At 32.9% G+C, this 20898-nt stretch overlaps 1 protein-coding gene across 1 annotated transcript in view; it reads left to right on the forward strand.

The window, feature by feature from the left end:
- Nucleotides 1-17166, forward strand: part of LOC110654828 (probable ADP-ribosylation factor GTPase-activating protein AGD15) — a 44344-nt gene extending 27178 nt beyond the window's left edge. The window contains exons 4-8 of the mRNA XM_058138346.1: nt 1416-1470; nt 2145-2235; nt 2326-2524; nt 3074-3245; nt 17060-17166. Coding sequence (XP_057994329.1) covers nt 1416-1470; nt 2145-2235; nt 2326-2524; nt 3074-3245; nt 17060-17166 — 624 coding nt within the window. The remainder of the gene's footprint in view (nt 1-1415; nt 1471-2144; nt 2236-2325; nt 2525-3073; nt 3246-17059) is intronic.
- Nucleotides 17167-20898: the final 3732 nt, after the last annotated feature.

Raw genomic sequence — 20898 nt, forward strand, 5'->3', positions numbered from 1 at the left:
CCAGACATCCTGACTTGCCTAGACTGTTATTTGACTACTGGAGCAATAGAACGTACAGAACACGTATAGGGAGGATGTTACAGATGACCGTTGAATGTCCCTCCATACTGTAGAAACTTGATTATCTAAAGTAAGGAAGAGACCATTGTCAAAAATGAAGTACTTTGATTTTAGAACAGCCGCCCGCTGTGATTCAGGTTGACTCTATAGCCTCTAAAGCCATTTGAAGAGCATTGCTTGATTATGAAGAAGAATGTTATGGATACCCAAGCCACCTGACTTCTTGGGTTGCATAAGTGGCTCCCAATTAATAAGATGGATTTTTTTAGAATCGCCTGCAGACTAGAAGAATTGTCTCATGAGCTTTTGGATTTATTGGCAACCCCTTTGGGAATTTTAAATAGAGACAAATAATAGATAGGAGGATTAGAAAGACAACATTTAATAATAGTAAGCCGACCTGCAGAAGAAAGGAGTTTTCCTTTCCAAAAAGCCAATTTGTCTTCAATTTTTCTGATAACAGGAAGACAAGTTGATGCTTTTTTTGGATTTGCTCCTAGAGGAAGCCCAAGATAACGCAATTGTAGATGGCCAACTTTACGACAAGCTAGTGAAGCAGCTGAAGAGAGTACACTATCATCAACATGAATACCATAAATAGTGCTCTTGTGAAAATTGACTTTCAGACCAAACATCGCATAAAAGCATCTGAGGATAATGGAGATGGCAGCAACATATTCAAGCTTTGGAAGACAAAAGAATAAGGTATCATCTGCAAACTGTTGGTGTGAAATTAACAATCCACTCTCACCAACTGACACACCTTGAAACTAGCCCTGATTGCAAGCTTCACTGATTAAGAGGCTTAGAGGCTCAACCGCAATGTTAAATAAAAAGGGAAACAAAGGATCTTCTTCATGCAAACAATTAACAGCTAACAATTAACAGCTAGTAAAATAATTAATATTAGCAGTTAGTAAAATAATTAATATTATCAAACAGGACCTAAAGCATTAACTACAACAAGAAAGGAAGTAAACTAGTTTATAGAATACAATCAAATATACAATAATTATGCATATAAATCTTAAGATCTCTACACAAACATAGGAGAAATCATATGGCAGCAATGTGCTCTTCAATATAAAAAGTGTTGGTGTTGCTGGCCTACCCACATTGATGGTTAATTTTGGCCATATTTTGAAGCTTGCGACATTATTAGATAGAGTGAAATTATTTACCTTTTGTCGCTTATTAAAGAAGCTGACGTATTTGTATTATTTTCCAATTTTGTCTTTCTTCTTTCAATAATTAGTCACTTTTGTGAAACTTTTTCCTATGCCAAGTGTGATTTCTCTCTCTCTCTCTCTCTATTATTATTATGATATAACTTGGCATTTTTGGTATGCATATAGGTACGGTCTACTACATTAGATACTTGGTTACCAGAGCAGATTGCTTTTATGCAATGTAAGAAATTTAATTATTATTATTATTATTATTATTATTATTATTATTATTATTATTATTATTATTATTATGTGAATTGAAGTCATATTGCACCAATTATCAAGACTCTAAAAACTACTTTGATGCTATATACTTGTCTTGCTTTTTTTTTTTTTTTAATTTTGTATTCTTATCTCTATATCATGCTTACGCTGTCATCATCCACCATTTACTACTACACATCTTTGCCAGTTAAATTGCAATATTTGTATTTAATTGTCCAAATATTTTATAGTTATGTATTATTATTATTATTATTGTCAATCTTCCAATGTTGTAGTTTTTTTTTCCTTATGATTGGTTTTGATTAGGATTAAAATTTAAAACTTTACAGTACTAAAGATGATTCTAATATCACTGAGTCAAAACTCAATTATTCCAATTTTGCAGTTCTAATCATAAAAAATTACCGAATATTTCTGTTAACAAAAATTTTTCTTAACTTTTTATTTCATATCACTTGATTGTAGACCCTGGTAACTTCTTATATCCTATTAGTCCTTTTAATCTTAGCACCTAGATTTTAAGGTCGAGTTTTAGTTTCTCATAGTTTCTATTTTTATTTAGTTTGACTATAATAGTTTCATTATCCACTATCAAATTAAAAATTCTTAATTAAATTTTTTGTTGGACAGCTATGGGTAATGAGAAGTCCAACAGGTACTGGGAAGCTGAACTGCCTTCAAATTTTGACAAAAATGATACTGGGAAATTTATCCGTGCCAAGTAAAAGAAATCCTTCAGCTTGTATTCTACAACATATTAATGACTGTTTATTCTTTTCCCTTTTATTAAATTACCTTGTGATTTTTGTAGGTATGAAGAGAAAAGATGGGTTTCAAGAGGAGCAAAACGATCAGCTCAAGTTGTCAGTGAGATGAACAGTAGAAATGAAAATTTTGTAGGTGTTGCCAAGAGAGATATTCCACATCATACAAGGAGGCATTCCCTTGATGTAGGGAGTTTTGCCAAGCACATGGCACAAGATGCTACACCAACAACTCGATCTCGTCGGGTAAGGTTGAAAATATTTAAAATTAATTTAACCTTGTTTTAGAGCCACTTGAGCGTGGAGGATATATATGAGCTCCTCTTGCCAAAATGGGAGGGGAAGAGAGTGTGCATGGCAATTTCACTTTATTCGGCTTGGCAAAAGAGCTTTTCTTATTGCAATCCATTTAGCGAATGGGAATGTTTTGTTTGAAATAGATCTATAGTAGATTCAAGACACAATATAGGAAAGTTATTATTTATACCCGGTCCATTATGAGCCCAAGAAACAAACATGTGAGATCCATAGGTAAATCCCACTATAAATATTATATCTTGGGTCCACGATAGACCTATTCTAAATAAGAAAAATTCTACATATATATAGTGGACTCATATGTCAAATAGATGAAATTCACAAATTTATGTTTTAACTTCATGATAAAATAATTCTAAATAAAAATTTTTCACTTTGTGCAAAATCCCATGAAATGATATCATAACAATTTTTTACCTTTATGAAAACAATTTAGGTTTTATTTGCAAACTATTACCATTTCTTTTTTCCATATAGGTTTCTTTTGATATGAAAAATGGTGTAATTGGCTTTGTCCCACCAAAAGGACATTTGGAGACATCGATGAAGAGTGCCAAGGAAGCTACAGATCTCTTTGGCTTGCTTTATATCCATGAAGCCAAGCAAGAAGCCCCCAATGTAGTTCCTGCCCATTGGGCAACATTTGATTGTAAGTGTATTATATTAAACATGTTCTAAGACCATATTTCACCTCTTTGTTGCAAGTTCTAGACATAATGTTAGAATTCTCATAGGAAATTGAAAATTTATTTATACATAGACTTTCAGATGCCAAAAGCTGTTTTTGGAAAAATAAAAGTTCATATTTAAAAGTCAGAAAAAAAATAAATAAACTCAGTCCATCATCAATTCAAAATACAAACATATAGCTATAGATCCGTATATTTTATATGTGATTCTCATTATACATGTTATATTTAGAATTCATGATATACCAAATCTAAATAAAAATTGTCCCTTAAAATTTTTGCAAATAACTATTGAATTATATTAACAAAATTGACAAATTGTTATTCATTCTCTAACTCAAATTATTTCTGCCCCGCATATTTGATAGCTACGTGCAATATTAATGCCAAACATACCGTAAGTGTGCTAAATTTATAAGCATCCTTTAAGATTTCAAAATTGAAAAAACCTTTAGAAAAGGAGAAATTCTTCATTTGCTAACGCTCCTTGCTAAATTTTATTTTATCTGTTGGACGTCTTGATGTAATTTGGAGCTAAAATATGATTTTGAACACTTTATGTAACCTAAATTTGATTGAGCCTCTTGAAGACATGTTGCCATCCTCCTTGAAGAGCTACTATATTAGGGTAGCATTTGGTTTTGAGCTACTATATATATATGGTGGCGATAATGATAGAAGTAGGATGCTAGAGGAGTACCAGTGGCGAAAGGATGGACCATTTTAAAAGATTGCTTTTATAAAAAGAAATTGTTTATTTCTAACGAAAAAATATATTTTAGTTCTTTTATTTTGAAAAAATATTTTTAATAAAAGAATAAAAAAAAGTACTTTTTAGCATCGGTTTTAAACCTAATGCATGATTTCAAACTAAAAGAAGTGGACCAATCATTCAAAGAAAACTCATGCTTAAGCTCTTATTTTAAAATATGTGGTTTCAGGATTAAAAGGCAAGCCAAGTTGATGGAACCAATGTACAAGTAGCCAGATTCAAGCCCATGGAATTAATGTCTTATATTGGAGATGAAATTGCAAATTCGTTGACTAAATTATGTACAGATCTTTTGTACAAGGGCATAGTTTTGTTTAATTGTTTTTATGTAGGCATTTGAAATTATATATATATATATATATATATATATATATATATATATAAAATATTTATTTGCATTTAAAATTTATTTTAGAAATAAAGAAGTATGTATAAATACCTGGTTGCAAGCTCCTGATGCAAAATTAATTTTTCTTTGATAGTACGAAGACTGTGTATCCACACCGAGATTAACATTTGCTATCGACTTCTTGATCAATGGAACTAGTGAAAACTTATTGAAACTCTAAATTATCTTCAAAAGAAATTTAATTCAAGAATAAATATTTCGGCCAAGTCGAATTTAGCTCGAACAGGAAAAATCTTTTTCAAAGAAAAATTTTCGCACCTATTGTGTAAAAAACAAGTCTTATTTTTATGTTTATTTTTATGTTTTTCTTCTCATAGAAACAGAAGCTCTTTTTTTTTTTGTTAACTTGACCAACACTTGGACTATATATATATATATATATATATATATATATATATATATATATATATATATATATATATATATATATATATATATATATATATATATATATATATGCACACACCAAGAGAGGATTATTGCTAAAAATATTTGATTTACTGTTTTTGCAATGAAGGAATAAATTTAATTGGTTATTAAAAATTAAATTAAATTTTAAAATAAGTAGAATTTTTTATATTATTTTATGACATTAAAAATTTAATTTAAAGTTATTATAATAAAAACCTAAATTTAATTAATTATCAAAAACTAAACTTAATTTTAAAATAAGTAAGATTCTTTTTATATCATTTATTATACTTAAAAAAATTTAACAAAACTATAAATTTTAATTGCATAAGTGCTAATATTGTATAAAACAAAAGAAAAAAAATGCTGCCCACGTGTTGTATAGAGCGAAAGAAAAAAATATTGTCTTAATTTAATTAGATAATTAAATCTAGATCAAATGAAATTTTATTTATCAATAAATTTTATCAATTTAAGATTATATTAATTATTATAATTATAATTTTTAATACAAAAAATATAATTAAATTAAAAATTTTATTAGGGTTTAGGATTTATACGTTGGTATAAAAGAATTTGATTTTATAAATAAACTTTAATTAAGAATAAAATAGTATTGTGATAATTTAGTATTATCATAATAATTCATTGCTAAAAATATCCTTAAATTCTTATATTATTTATAATTATACGTTTTGATATATCTTTTAATTATTGACTTTTATTTTAAATGTTATTACCCTATAAAAATTTTGAACAATTATAATGGAGTTTATATTATCTACAGGATTAAATAAAAAAATATATTGTCTATGTATACTTGACAAATATATAATTATAAGAAGAAAAAAAATCTAAAATTAAGAAAATAATTAGAATTTAAAAATTAATATGATATTATTATTGATGGAAGTTATTATTATAAAATCATTATAAATTAAAAAATATAGGATATATGTTCTTTACAATTAACATTTTATATAAAAATATAGATGAAAAGTCATGATGAAACTATTATAATAATATTATATCATATAAGAAAAATTGACTGAAAATTGTATATACAAAAAAAATTAAATTATGAGTATGTATAACAAGTATAAATAATGAGCAAAACATGTTATAAAAAACACTAATATGAATAAAATTACAAAAGAAAACTTATATATAATAAAACTACAAAATAATAAATCCTAATTTAAATAAAAGTTTAATTATATATAATATTAAAAAAATTATTATATCTTAACACATTTTACAAAAATGATATAACGTAATTATAATTTTTATTTATTAAAAGATATAAAATTATAAATTATTAAATTTTAATTAGCAAAAGAATTTTAATATTATTCTTAGCCATTATCTTAACAATCCTACTTATTAAAAAAAAAAATACATCATTTCTACTTTCGTTAAAAAAATTTTTTGAAAATAAATCATTTGGAAAAAAAAAGTTGCTAAAAGAAATCTTATTATAACTCAACTTTCTATTTTTTTTAAAAAAACCTTTTACCATACTATTAAATAAAAACCCTTAACTATATCATTAAATAAAATTAAATTAAGTTTTCATAACGAAACTTATTATTATTATCTATCTTTTATGATTTATTTATTTTATAATATATAAAAGTGAGAAAGTATGGGAATAATAAGATAAACAAAAAAAAAGTCATAGTTATTTTTAATTATGACAATGTAAATTACTAAATTTAATTGGCTGGTAAAAATAAATATATTTTAAGTAAAAATAAGTATATTATAAATTAAAAATAAAGAAAATTAAAAACTCTACATAAAATATTTAGAATTTAATAAAATTTTCATATATTATATCATATATGAAAGACAATTATATATATGTGTATTACACAATCCTTGTATGTGGAGGATTGGTAGCTAAATAATTATGTCACGACACAACCTATGGGCCGGACGGGCACTAGAACCTGGGCCAGCCTAAAGCCCCCGAGGCCCGTAGTAAGCCTAACTATTCATTAACCCAACTTTAAAGCCCATTTGGGCCCAATTTCAAGAAATCAACCGGACAGAGTCCGGCCATAAAATAGACCTTTCAACGGAGAGTTTTTGACTCACCCGACCTGTAAACACAGTAAATACCCAATTGGGGAACTCAGCTCACCCTCCACATACTCATATCATCATAAAAATATATGGGAGCTCAGCTCCCTCATCCAGTCCATCAAACATGCATGAAATATTAAGTTTACAGGTCCAAAACAACAATTTATATTACAGACCCAAATCAAATAAACATTTCTAACACATGCGGAAATTTTAGAAATTTATAGAATTACATAAACATGAATAAATAACCTGCGAGGGAGAAAGCACGTTAACCTCAAAAATATCCTCCTGTGGCCTGGAAAAATATTGAAAAGGAGTGAGCGTTCGACTCAGAGAGTAAAATATCAATTTTAACTATAATCTCTATAACTATCTAAAACTATTGCATCCTGTAGAGTGAAATGCAATATCAGCAACAAATTCACATCATAACAGCAAAAAGGTAATTTGGAGCACTCACACACCCAGTAATATCAATCATAATATATGGGAGCTGATCCCCTATGCAGCTCTCTTAAATCCAACCTGGTGCCAGCGAAGAACTCAAGCTGGACTTTCACTTAATAAACCAAATTGGGGTCCTAGCGAAGAACTCAAGCCGTGACTACCCCCGAAGGATCGAGTCCCAACGAAGATCTCAAGCCGTGACCACCCGTCCTATCCATAGTACACACCACATCACACGCACCCAACGCACACACACTGCTCCAAATTACCACAACAACATCCATGGCACTTTAACAGTTATGAATGCAACATAAAACGTGCCTAGAGTTTAACTACATAGATACATACATATAAGTGATGCATGGGCATGATTAAACATATAATAATATCGAAATTACAATTAAAATTAATATTTTACTCACAGACTTGACAATGTCACCGTGGCGGTAGCGGAGGAAGAAGGTCAGCTCACCTGACAATTACATTACAATTATTTAACACAATTGACTCAATACAAATCATGAAAAGACCAAATACGTCCTAAGTCATGCCGAAAATCCGACAGAGTCTCCCTTATACCTAGGACCTACCCAACCTGTAAAAGGGCTCAAAACACACTTCTATATTCGCAACTCATATATCCACAATTCAATCACATCACACAGCCCCTCCTGGGCTCATCAAATCAGTCATCCATCACAATATGTAAAATTTTAATTTAGTCCTTATAATTGATCATTTTTGCAAAAACTACCCAAACAAGCTCTAAAAATTCTAAAACTTTGCCCTGCGGTCCTTAACAATATTACTAGGCTATTGCAAAAAGAATCATAATTTTCTGAGCTACCACGAATATTTTATGAATTTTTTAATCCTATTTAAGCACTAGAATTTTACGAAAAAGCAAGGTTCGGGTTTACCTTTACCGATTCCGACTTCAGGAACGCCCTCGGGATGTCTGATAATGATGGGATAGCCAAAACCTCGATCCAGTTCGGAGACTTTTCCGGTAGCCGGTCTGTCTGGCCGGAAATTCACAGACCCAGACAACTGTCGAATTTCCGCGAATTGAAGATACCTACACAGAGCCCACAACATGGGGGTTAGTACATAAATTTTACGGAATTTTCTAAGCTCATTAAATGCTCGAAAAAATACTGCGAAGTTCCGTGGGACCCACCGGAAAACGGTGTCGAAAAAATTCAAAATTTATATCGCCGCGAAGCTCTCGACGAGTGCAGCGCTCTAGTACTCTCGGTTTTCTCGTGAGGTTCACGGTTTGTGAGAAATCTAGCCCAAAAGTCAAAATGGCCTAAAACTTTCCGGACAAAAATTGGACAAACCGCTCGATGGATTTCGGTGTTCTTGGTGTCTATGGAAAGCTCTCGACGAGTAGATGAGTTTAGACACAAGACCCGGTCCGATTGGTGGCCGGATCGGCCGAATTTTGGCAGGGAAGATGAAGCGGCGCTCTTGCGCGTTGTGTCTCTTCGGGCACCGTTTCCCGGCGTTCCAGGCGGCTATCGGTGGGCTGGGACGGTTGGGGACGGGCACCGGCGAGCTGGGGTGGCAGGGGAGGTGGCGGCGCTGCAAGGGGAGGAGGGAGGAGAGAGAAAACGGGAGAGAAGGGGAGGGAGGTCGGGACGTGCGCGAGGAGGAGGAAGAAAAAGAAGAAGACAGGTCCGATTTGACCGGTCCGATCCAGTCCGGTTCGATTCGGCCGGTTCGATTTAGGATACAAAATTTTTGAATTTTTACTCTACCTTGGGACAAAAAACGAGGTCCAAAAATTTCGAAAAAAATTCTAGAAAACTCAGAAAAATTTATAGACTCCAAATATATTTTTAGTTTTGTCACGTGATCTTTAAATAAATTTTTAAAAATCATCAAAGTTTATATTTTCGGAAAATCGAACCCGATTTTTAAAATCCGAAAAATCTCAAATAATTTCTTAAAATTTAAATAAAATTAAAATATCAATAAGACTCATAAAATAATAAAATTTAAAATTTTGGGGTGTTACAAATTAATATTATGTATATTGATTTTTTTTTTTCCTATTTCAAATAGGGTTTCAATAAGTCTTCAATGCCAAATTAAATTCTTGGTGCTAGCAAAGAATATATTTGTATTCCACTTCGATTATTAATTTCTAATTATTTGATTAAATTAAATTCTCCAATTTTATTATCAAATAATAAATTAAATAATTTATTAACAAAAATTAGAATACTCGTAAGTGTGCTAAACACTTTTAACTCATTAATCAAGGATGGGATTTAAGCCAAATTCCTTAACAATTAATAATACGAAGTAATATTATTTACTATCAAGAACCTTTAGAAGAATAATGTAATAATTCTTTCCATCATGATAGTTCCAGGCTAACTCTATTGTATGGTTTAATCATCAAACTTCAATAGGTTTCTGATCATGTCTTGTGTCAATTATAACCGACTAGTGAATGACTTAAGAAATTCATTTTATCGTTCACTCAATTGCCTTGGTCAAGGTCTTAAATAACATATAATGACCCAATTACGGGTTGTTATCGATGCTAGAGATCAGGTCAGTTTAAGGCTACTGAAACCCTTAACAATCCTTAAACCTGTTAAAAATAAGCTTATTCCATATACACCAAAATCTAAGCAAATCATAACCAATCACACTTTGGTATTTACATTGGAACATAAGTCATTTTCCTTTAAAACAGTTTAAAATTTTAACCTTTTTATTTTATTCATAAACGCTAAAGTGTAATTCTTTCATACATTCATAGATACTCAAAGAGTGTGCTTAAAAGGTTAAGGTAAACCTACGAACATATCCTAAACTTTAAAGAATACATAGTACATTTCTTGACAACTAAGTACAATATCCAACCATTAATATTTACATATCCATTTTACAAACTCATAACACATAAAACTTTCTAAAACTTTTCCTATTGCTAGCTACCCAGAAGACACCTTTATCCCTACAACTTTGCAACTAGGGTTAAGAAAATGAGGTAAGCTTCAAAGAGCTCAGTGAGTAAATTAACCAAATAAAAATTTTTCATATTATTCATTTCATACATATGCAATGCATCAATCACATGAGTTTTTTACATCACAAACATTTCACATAAGATGAACTTATCACTAGTGATCTCCCATATCCAATGTGCTTAGTTTATACAGAGACTCCTCAGGACTTTCGCTTAAATACATAACATTTCTAATATGCCTAGCTCATACAGAGACTCCTCAAGACTTTCGCTTAATATATAGTGAGCCAGGGGCTTATTAGACATTTTTTGTCTTATCATATCATATCGTATCATGTATGATCATAAATATATATCATAACTATGTCATGAAAGAAACTAGTGGGTCATCCAACATTCATTGAATATCAACAGTAATTATGCAAAAATGCAATATATTTATGTTCTAGATACATACATCCTAATAAGTAATGAAATGATACTTGTGAATGTTTGTGATTTCAATTAAATAAGTTTTCATTCATTAAGGTTAGTGTTACTCACCTCTTGTAGCCTATCAACCACTTGACCTGAACGATAGCTATCCTTGGATCCTTAGCTTCCTGAATCCCTCAAGTTTGATCCTATAAACATCGGACCCTAAAGAGTTATTAAGAGCTCAAAAACTTTATACACATGCTAAACATCATCTTTTAGGTCCTTTTGGATCATAAAAATAAGTTTTGAAGCCTTATAACAAAAAGGGAAATAAGGTTGGCCTAACCAACTTTGACTACTGAAGTCCTGAACCTTAAATGCCTCATTTGGGCATTAGCAATTGTAGCTACCGAAGTTTTGAATTTCGGCAGAAGAACCTGAAAATCTCCAAAGAATTGTAGCCATTCTGGCAACTGAAATAATAGTTTATGAAAGCCGAACCAGGAAATTTCTAGAATTTCCATGTTAAAAATATGTAGAAACCTTGCCTCAAACAACCAAAATCATATCTCAAAACTCCAAAACATGATCCAACCTTAAAAACACATACCTAAGACATCCATTAAGTTAAAACTACTCTTGGATGTTACATGCATCCATCAAGGAACCAAAATCAAGATTTACTCTCAAACTTCATTCAAAAAAAATTAAAGTTACCAAACATCAATTGACTCAATTAACATAATCTTTTTCAAAATCTAATCAAATCATACTTGTAAACTCCCTAGACTTATCAAAAATATCATAACGAAACATACCATTGCAATCGACATCAAAACCCTCATAAATGCAACAACCCTCCCAAACTCAAAAGCTTAAAACTACTCAAATTCCACATATCATACAAATTGCTATCACTTACCCATTTACACATACTAAAAATCATATAGAAAAATCAATTGAAAAGAAGAAAATACCTTTCTCCCTTGAAAAAATGATTGAGTGAGAGGGTAGAGAAACTTCAAAATCTCTTGAATTCTTTGAGTTTCCCAAACAAAACCAAGCCTTCAAGCTCTTAAAATATCAATTATCAAATAAAATTTCAAAAAAAAAAAAATCATTTGCATACAACAGTAACTTAGAAAGAAAGCAAAACTAATTTTCTTTGAAATTCAAACTAAAGGGGGCTATTTATACCCTTATCATGGAGGAGACTTTCAGCTGCCGAAATCTCAACTTTTAGTTGTTGGAGTCCATTTTGTCCAAAAGGATATTTCAACAGTAAAAGGGGGATTTCGGTTGTTGAAAGTCTAACTTTCGGCTGTCGAAGATGCTTCAGCCCAAAAACACTACTTAAACTCTTAACTTGACCACAACAAGAAAAACATCTTTAACACTTCATAGTATACATATCAAACTTACAACTATTTCTTGTAACCATGAAACCCTAAGTTTCACAAGAATTCCCTATCCATGACAAAAATTCTAAAATCAGAAAATGGTGGGTGTTATATAATCGTTATAATTAATGACAATATAGAGCTCAAACTCATTACTAAGAGTTGATGGATTCCTTCTATAAGTATTTAATCATATCCAATAGGTTCAATCAACACCCTGGGGCATTAGGTGTCCGAAATCAAAGTATAATAAATATCTTACTAATTACTATGACGATCTCAAGTCAAAGAAATTTTTTACACCATAATCTTCATGAGAATATCCTATTGACAATTTTCTGATAATTCTCGATTGAGTCAGTTCAGTGATCATATATATATATATATATATATATATATATATATATATAACTAATGAGATCAACTAATCTGCTTTCTATAGAGACCATCAAATATATAGTAATAATCTATCTGGATCATTAATGTACTACGATGAAGAACAATTTAGATTAAATAGTTAAGAACTTCACTCTCGTTATCATGATCCCATCATGATGTAAAGTCTCTAAATTTAATAAATGACTTCACCATATATATTAATTTAATTGATCAATTAATCAAACAATTAATTAACATGATAAAGATAATACGAATGCCATATAAATTAAAATTATGTTGATTACAATATGTTTAAAGCATTACATGAGAGAATGGTTATATATATATATATATATGTATATATAAGAACTTAACAACTTTAAAATCGAATTTTTATATTTAAATTTATGTATAAATTGTACATATTTTAATTAATTTTGTATAAATTTAAATATAAATATTTATTCTGAATTGCTATTAAGTGTATTTTTATATAAAGTCAAGTTTATATCAAATGCATCCACATATATGACGAAAATTATGTAACTATCTAATGAACTATTAATAAGTTAGACATCTTAAGTGTTTTAGAAGTCTAGAGAAGTAATTAAAAATAATAAAATAGAATATATAAACTATTTAAAACTATTACAATAATGCATAACATCTGTAATATTATGGAGATAGTATTTTTGGAGGAGTTGGCAAAGTTCTAAACAATTTTAAGGTTTTATGAGTTTTAGTCAATTTGGTCATTTAGAAACACAGTATTTACTATAACAAAATTACTAAGTTAAGGTTAAGCTTTATAAAAGTTTCTAAGGCATGCGTCACTAATTTATCTTTAATTTGTGGTTAATTTTTGTTACTTTTCTCAAATTTCACCATTGATGTATCACTAATTCTAATTAATTTGATTTTTAATTCATTGTTAATCAATTTTGAATTCTTCGCTATTTCATTTTATAATCAATTGCATTAATAATATATTATGTAAATAAAATTTATATATAAATTAATTGTTTTAATACCAACATACATGTTAAAAAGCGTAGCACAAAACCGGTGCTATTTGGATTTGAGAAGTTAGATACCTATGCTTCTTAAAACTTGTATTGCCATGTTTACAACTTTTTTTTAAAGATATTATCTTGTAAATGAAATAATTTTTTAACTGTTTGATATTCACATAATAATCATAGGTATTAATATTCTTTTAATAATACACAAGAAGAAAATATATGAAATATATTGATAATAGATAAATAAATCAGCCTTTGGATAAATGACGTGTGTAAGCATATAAAGTATTTGTATGTATGCTATCAAGGAAATTAGTGAATCTGATATGGAGGCGCATATGATTGAGAAAGGAATTGAATGTCTTCAGGGCACAAACATACGAGCTCTCTAAACAACAAAGGCCCATCCCAGAAGAATTTGGACTTTCCTTACGCCAAAGAAACAGAAACTTACTCTGCAATATCCCTATCCTTGTCCCTACGTCACCCATAATCTTGAACTAAAGATGAATGTTGACCAACACTCATATCAAAGCAATTGTATAGTTCCATAATAGAAACCACGAATGGTCAACGGCCTTGCCAGAAGGGCTCACCACGGCAATATCAACGAGCATTGTGGGTTGATGTCGTCGAGATAACATAATCAATGTGTTGGGAAGATATATGGCTGTCGAAATTAATATCTATCATTGCATCAATTTGAAGGCACGGAAGCATGGAATTTAGGGCATTAGAGCATTGGAATTTAAAATTTAAACTAGAGTTACATGCACCATACTTGATGAGTTATGTGCCTAATCAATTTTCAATGCCCAAAAGCATACCAAAACACATTTAAGCTTGCCCTAAAGATTCATTTTCCATCAAGAATTGAACTTTAGGAATTTAATTAATTAAACCCTAACTAAAAGAGGGGTTTTTGATTTCTAACCTCCAAGTTGAAGAATCAAACTCTCTTCCTCCCTTGGGTGCTCCTAGGACTCCAATTGTAGTCCCTCTAGCTTGTCCACCACATGCTCACCAACTTGCACCAATGGTAGCCCCTAGATGTCCTTTTAGCTCTTGCCAACCACTTGGAATTACAGGGGTTTGCTTTGGTGAGGGTTAATGGATGTATATGGAACTAGAATCATTTTCTAGTAATTTTAATTCAAAGGAAATCAAGGTTTTCTTGTTGAATTAGATGAGAAATGAAGAGAAGAGAGAGAGACCCATAGTTGCCATCCAACATGAAGAAAGGGAAGAAAAGATGTTGCTTTTTCTTTCTTCCTTTCACTTATATACTCAGGTCAAAGTTTACTTACTCCCTTGCCACATGTCACCACATGATCTAATCTTACTTTTGTTAGACTTAATCTTATCAAGCCAGGTGTCAAAGATAGATTCAATCTTGACTTTTATCATCTTTCATGATTGGAAGACAAATGGCACGCTTATATGGTGCCATGTGTCACCATCTCATGATGCCACATGTCACCATGTAAAAAGACCAATTTACCCTTATGTTTTAATTTGAGTTTTCAACCCAAAATTATAATTTCTCCTCTTCAAATCAATTTATATCAAACATAAATTAATTAATTAATTAATTAATCTCCATTAATTAATTTCTCACAATTAAATTCATATTTAAACACTTTAAATATAAATTTAATCTATGCTATACATTCAATAACCTAGATTTGATTTCAAGTTATGCTAGGGACTTTGTAATCTTATTGCAAACCAAACCTATTTAATTAATTAATTAAACTCTTTAATTAATCAATTAAATCACATTTTACTTAGCGATTAACTTGTGTAGATAGTTGACTTACTCGGCTCATTACTTATTGGCAATGAGAAATAATATTATCTCTTAATATCATTATAACTCTTTCTTACCTTAAATGATTTCTTTAAATCATTTCAGGCATCTTATAGACCATGGTTGACACCTAGCAAAGCATGCCATGGCCACCCAATCAGTAATAAGGAATACCTTAAATGAATCTTTAATCATATGTAACCATGCACTAAAATCTCTCCGTTATAAAATCCCAATTTCAGCTGGAGTCATGGTTAGTGTCAAACTCCATTTGCTATGAACTTTATGTTCTCTTTTAATTCTAATTCTTGATTAATTAGATTTTCTTGTAAGAAACTCTTTTCTAACTAAATCTATCTGTCTTGGCCAGGAACTTGAATCGTTAAGAACAATTAAATGAACATAGGATTTTATCCCTATTTACTTAGGGTAACGAATTCCATCTTGATGAACACCTATCTCCATATATAACTAGTAGGAGCCAACACATGCCCATTGTAGACACCATATTTTGGTTGACCTTCAAATGCAAGGTTCTTTTAAAATTGAAACTTCATTATGTTATCCGTTCTCGACCGATGACCTGATCACATATAGCTTTTTTGAACTCACCAATAGCTCGTCTCTAGAACAAATCAATCTCACGTCCAAGTTAGATTGCTTTCCAATCCCTTGGTCTTTAGCCGATGAGTTCGAATCAATGTTGGATCTCCGGACCATCCATTCATGCTTGTTGATGTTCTCCGATCTCTCTATGTACAAATAACACAAAATTCCATCTAAATAGTATTATGATCGGGTATCTCGCTTGAGTTGCCTAGATATTCCTCAAATAAAGTTAAGGTTTTATTTGGTCTCTAAATAATGATTCTAACCTCAAAAAGTTCAAGTCATTTTCAAGTCTTTATAATTCTAATGTTCTAAAGTTTCATTCGATATTTGGTCATGGCTCCGTCTGATCTCATGTTCTCATGTAATGTTTTTCCGATCTTTTGGAATAGCTTGATATCTTATGATTAATGACTGCTCTCGGGTTTAATGTTTAATTGCATTCAATCGATTAAGTACTCAGGCAATTAGGTTTGGATGCTTTCTGATCTTATCAAGAAATTGAACATAAAAAGGACTTCGATTTATTTCAAAATAAAAATGTACAAGTCATTCGATAGAAGGGTCTCCCCTAACCTGCTCTCCGGATACATTATTAGTTCTATCATCCTCTCTCTCTCTCTCTCTGGCTCCTCCTCGCTCTCTTCTTCACCTCTAGGAACAAGATCCACCATCCAGAAGAAGTCTTCCTCAGGATAGCGCCTCACAAGCTCAGCCAGAAGATTGTCATGAGCATTCACATAAACACTAGCTTTTCTCGCCACAGCCTCTTTTTCTTTCACTTTGATCTCCTCGGTAAGGAGAGTGACATTGGTAGTTCGACAGGCCTGAGCATTTTTGAGTTTCCACTCTAGTTCAGCTATCCTATCCTCATAAGATTTCGTTTAACCTTCTATCTCGGTGATGTAGTCCTGAGCAGATGGAAGTTGGATTTTGGCGGAAGCTGTATCCTGGATTGCCTTCAGAATTTCTTATCTCAAGAGATGGGCCTTTTCTCTGATTATATGTTGATTCACCAGGCTCTCTACACTCAAGCTCATCGTCTGAGTTAGGAGGTCGTCAATACTATCCAGAGTCAGTATATTCTGGTCGTCTAGAAAGTAGACGGTGGCACCCAAGACCTTAGCTAGGCTAGGATTCCCCCAAACCGAGCGATTCTTCTCCAGCGAGTGGATGAGGACCTGGGCACTACGAAAGAGGGTCCTCACAGCAGGTTGGGAAGACCCTCCTTCCACACTTGAAGAAACCGATGGAGGTGGTGGTTTATCTTATCGAGGAGGGGAAGGAGCAATCTCTATCTCTGGAGTTGGCTGTTTTGGAGGTCGGGATGAAGAGCCCGGCACGTCTACTGAGTCTCGCCTTGGCGTTTGGGATGCAATAGCAATTTTCATTTCTCAAACTTTTCGGGCGACCTCCCTTTTTCGCTTATGGCTCTCCTTCGCGCTCTCGCCTCTCGCCGTACCTGTACAAAAAATAAGTTAGTGAGATCACTAAAGTCAGGAGACTGAAGATTTAGGTTGTGCCGATCCCAGGTCCAAGGTCAGAGAGCTGCAGCTCATAATCCTCATGGGCGATTATTTGTACTAGCCACCACTTCAGTTCTGCCATAACTGCATCCAAACATGAGTACTTGTGAGTGGCCGCCTGATCCTTCAATTCCTTTATCATGGTGTCCTCGTCTCTATTTAGGACGATCTTCTTTGGAACTGAAGGAGCCAGGTACTGCCAACTGCATGGGATACCTTCAAAGCCATTCGGTATCTTACTCTTCAATATGAAGAATCGATTTTTCTAATTTTTCAATGAAGAAGAGAGATCGGTAAAAAGCCCACAGTGCGGCTTGGCTTGGAAAAACTAATACTTGTTGTCCTTCCACCGAGCGAGCTTATGCAACTCAGCGAAAACCTTTGCTGTAGGATTGAGCTTTTTAACTCAGCATAAGCCTCTGAAAGCCACCAGAGTCTGCCAAGAGTTCAGGTGCACTTGGGCTACATAGACATGATGGAACTTTAGAATGGCTCTAAAGAATTCGTTCAGGGGGAACCAAAGCCCGACCTTCAATTATTCTTCATATACCATGATCATGTCATTTTCTTCAAAGAAATGATCAGCTCGGAGATTGCCATGACATCTGATGAGCTCGAAGGAGTCAAACCGAAAGTTGTATTCTTGACAAATGGACTACAGATCGATCTCCTTAAGGACCGATGACAACTCATCCATGGGTAAGTTTTCTTTCCCTGAAGAAGACACTTATTTTGACTTAGTCGCCCGACTATGGACTGAGACAGAGGTTATAGAAGGTTCAAGTCACTCACTCGGCCTGACCACCTAACCTTTGTCTGATGTCCATGAAATATGAACGGAGGAAGGACTAGCAGCTCTCTGACCATCAGTACCACTCATTTTTAAAAAACAAAAGTGAAACCAATCAAGAAAAGATCAAAACCCTTACCGGAGTATGAATCGGCGCCTGAAAACTCCAGAAAATGAGAAGGAATCGTTAGGGGAAGGTTTAAAAATGACATAAGGGAAAAAATGGCTAACCACCCCCTTATTTATACCCATCTAAGCATTAAATGTTCACGAAGTCCCAAGTGACGCATCGGTTAGCGAAATCGGGCCGCCTCAATGACACGTCACAAGAAGATTTCAAAAACATAGTAAAAAGGTCGAATAAATGAGATCAGTCAATGAAGGTCATCAGATTGAACAAGTTTCCAAACCCACGGATCAGTAAATGGCGATTCGTCTAGGGATCAGATCAAGCACATTTATCAGAGATCAAAAAAATAACCAATGCAATAATAAAACAAAAACATTCAAGTAAAATTTCATTTCATTTCCAAAAGATCAGATTACATCATTTGGGTGATCTCAAAAGATCATATTACATCATTTGGGCGATCTCAAGAGATCAGATTACATCAATTGGGCGATCTCAAAAGGATCAGATTACATCATTTGGGCGATCTCTCAAAATCAGCACTACATTCTACCTAACTTAAGACTATTCTGAAGCCCAGAATGCTGGCCTATGTCAAAGCCTAGTCTTATGGCTGAATCAAAAGATGTGTTTGATCAGAAAGCCAACAATAAATACTGGGCAGATGTACAACTGAGATGGGGTGAATATGACTCTTATGATATTGAGCGACGTCATTATCGATGTCATCGACCAGAATCGAGCTGCAATCGAGACCCTTGAGATGGTAAAGAACCAAGTGAACTTCAAGAGGCAGTCACCAATATTAAGATTGAAATTAGCGGTCCTCTTGTTAGAGATCGGTCTACAAGCCATGCCAATGGGCTAACCCTAGATCAGCACGATAGTTAGTTTCGACCTTGATCGATTAATTAGTCCAGTTCCCTCACCATCATCGGATGACACCCTCATGAACCTCTGATCACTGGAGTTGCTCATTTTTAGGAAATGAACAAAGAAAGCATTGGGAAAAAGATTAAAGTGGTTGTCATGGGAAGGATTCTTGCCAGAAAAGCCAAGAACTGAAGAATGAAACATTGAAGATTTACCGGAGAAAGTTGTGAATATATAAAGGAAAATCCCTTGGCATATATATAGGGCCCCAGCATTTATTGCATACAAAACTCGGAGCGGACGCATCGGTAACTGAAGAATTTATTGCCTTAACCAATACAAGTCAGATGGAGAGGAAAGATCAGGAATAAGAGAGATCGGGAAATAAGAAGGGACCTGATGCAAGAGATAGAGATCGAAATAATGACCCTAAAAGGGGTCGGTCATAATGGGAAAATCGAAAAAGCTAGGGGCGACCCATAAGATCAGAGAACTCAGAGAGTTGAATAACTTTCGATCATAACCTTTAATTAGCTCCCTTCACCATCGGATCCGAGTTAGTTAAAGCATTGCAGGCATGATTTGATCCTCACCACACATCTCATTTGTAAGGATACACTCCTAGCTGCCAGATTCCAAATGGTTAAAGTAGCCCAGTACATCTCGATCTACATCATTGATTATAATTGTAAGGACGGATTTGGAGCCCTCGGATCAAAAGCAGATGGCAGATTTGGCACCTTTTATTCTCAACCTTTGGATCCATTTTATAAGGCAAGCCCCTTGAACGTTGGATCAAGGGGCGAAAGGATAGAAATTCTGGATGAAATCCCAACCCTCAATTTAGAATCCCTTTAATTCCTAGATATTAGATTATGTCCTTTTGAATCTAGGCCTTCTGTCTCCTCTTGATGTAATCCTGACCCTCCACTGTGAGCACCCATTCCCTATAAATAGCTGCATGCAATACTATAGAGGAGGGTGGTCATTATCATGAAATACTCTGAACTTTGACATAGCCTTATTGCTTATCATTCAAAGCCCTCAAAGTTTTGAGAAACTTCTGAAACCAGCTTTCTGGAGTATCAGGCTTAAAAGAGCTCTAAACCCTATATCTGTGCATTGTCCGGCGAGCCCAACCCCACTTCACTTCGTCCCCATCACCTCGGGTTGGCTTCAAATTTCGGCCATCTCAGTATTCAGCTCCTAAAGATTTGTTGATACCAGTGTTGGTTCACCCGCCGTCTCAACTTTCTACAGGTAAGCGTCTAACTTGTTGTTTGTCGACCATCCTTGGCCCGTTTTCTTAAGTTTTTAAGGTATCTGATAACGCTAAATCTTAGGATAGGTTGTTTTAGCTAGTAATCAATATTTTTGTCTCTTTTTGTTAGTTCGCAAATTTCATCTTTATCGTCACTTTATTTTATTTCCCTCCAAAATAAATGTTCGAGTCATCGGTGACTAGTAAATACTCTGAAGAGTATAGGTTGAAGTACTGCCCCGATAGCTCTTAGTCCTAACAAATGAAAATAATAAGAA

This window comes from Hevea brasiliensis, chromosome 16 (genome assembly GCF_030052815.1).
Source record: "Hevea brasiliensis isolate MT/VB/25A 57/8 chromosome 16, ASM3005281v1, whole genome shotgun sequence".
Taxonomy (NCBI): Eukaryota; Viridiplantae; Streptophyta; class Magnoliopsida; order Malpighiales; family Euphorbiaceae; genus Hevea; species Hevea brasiliensis.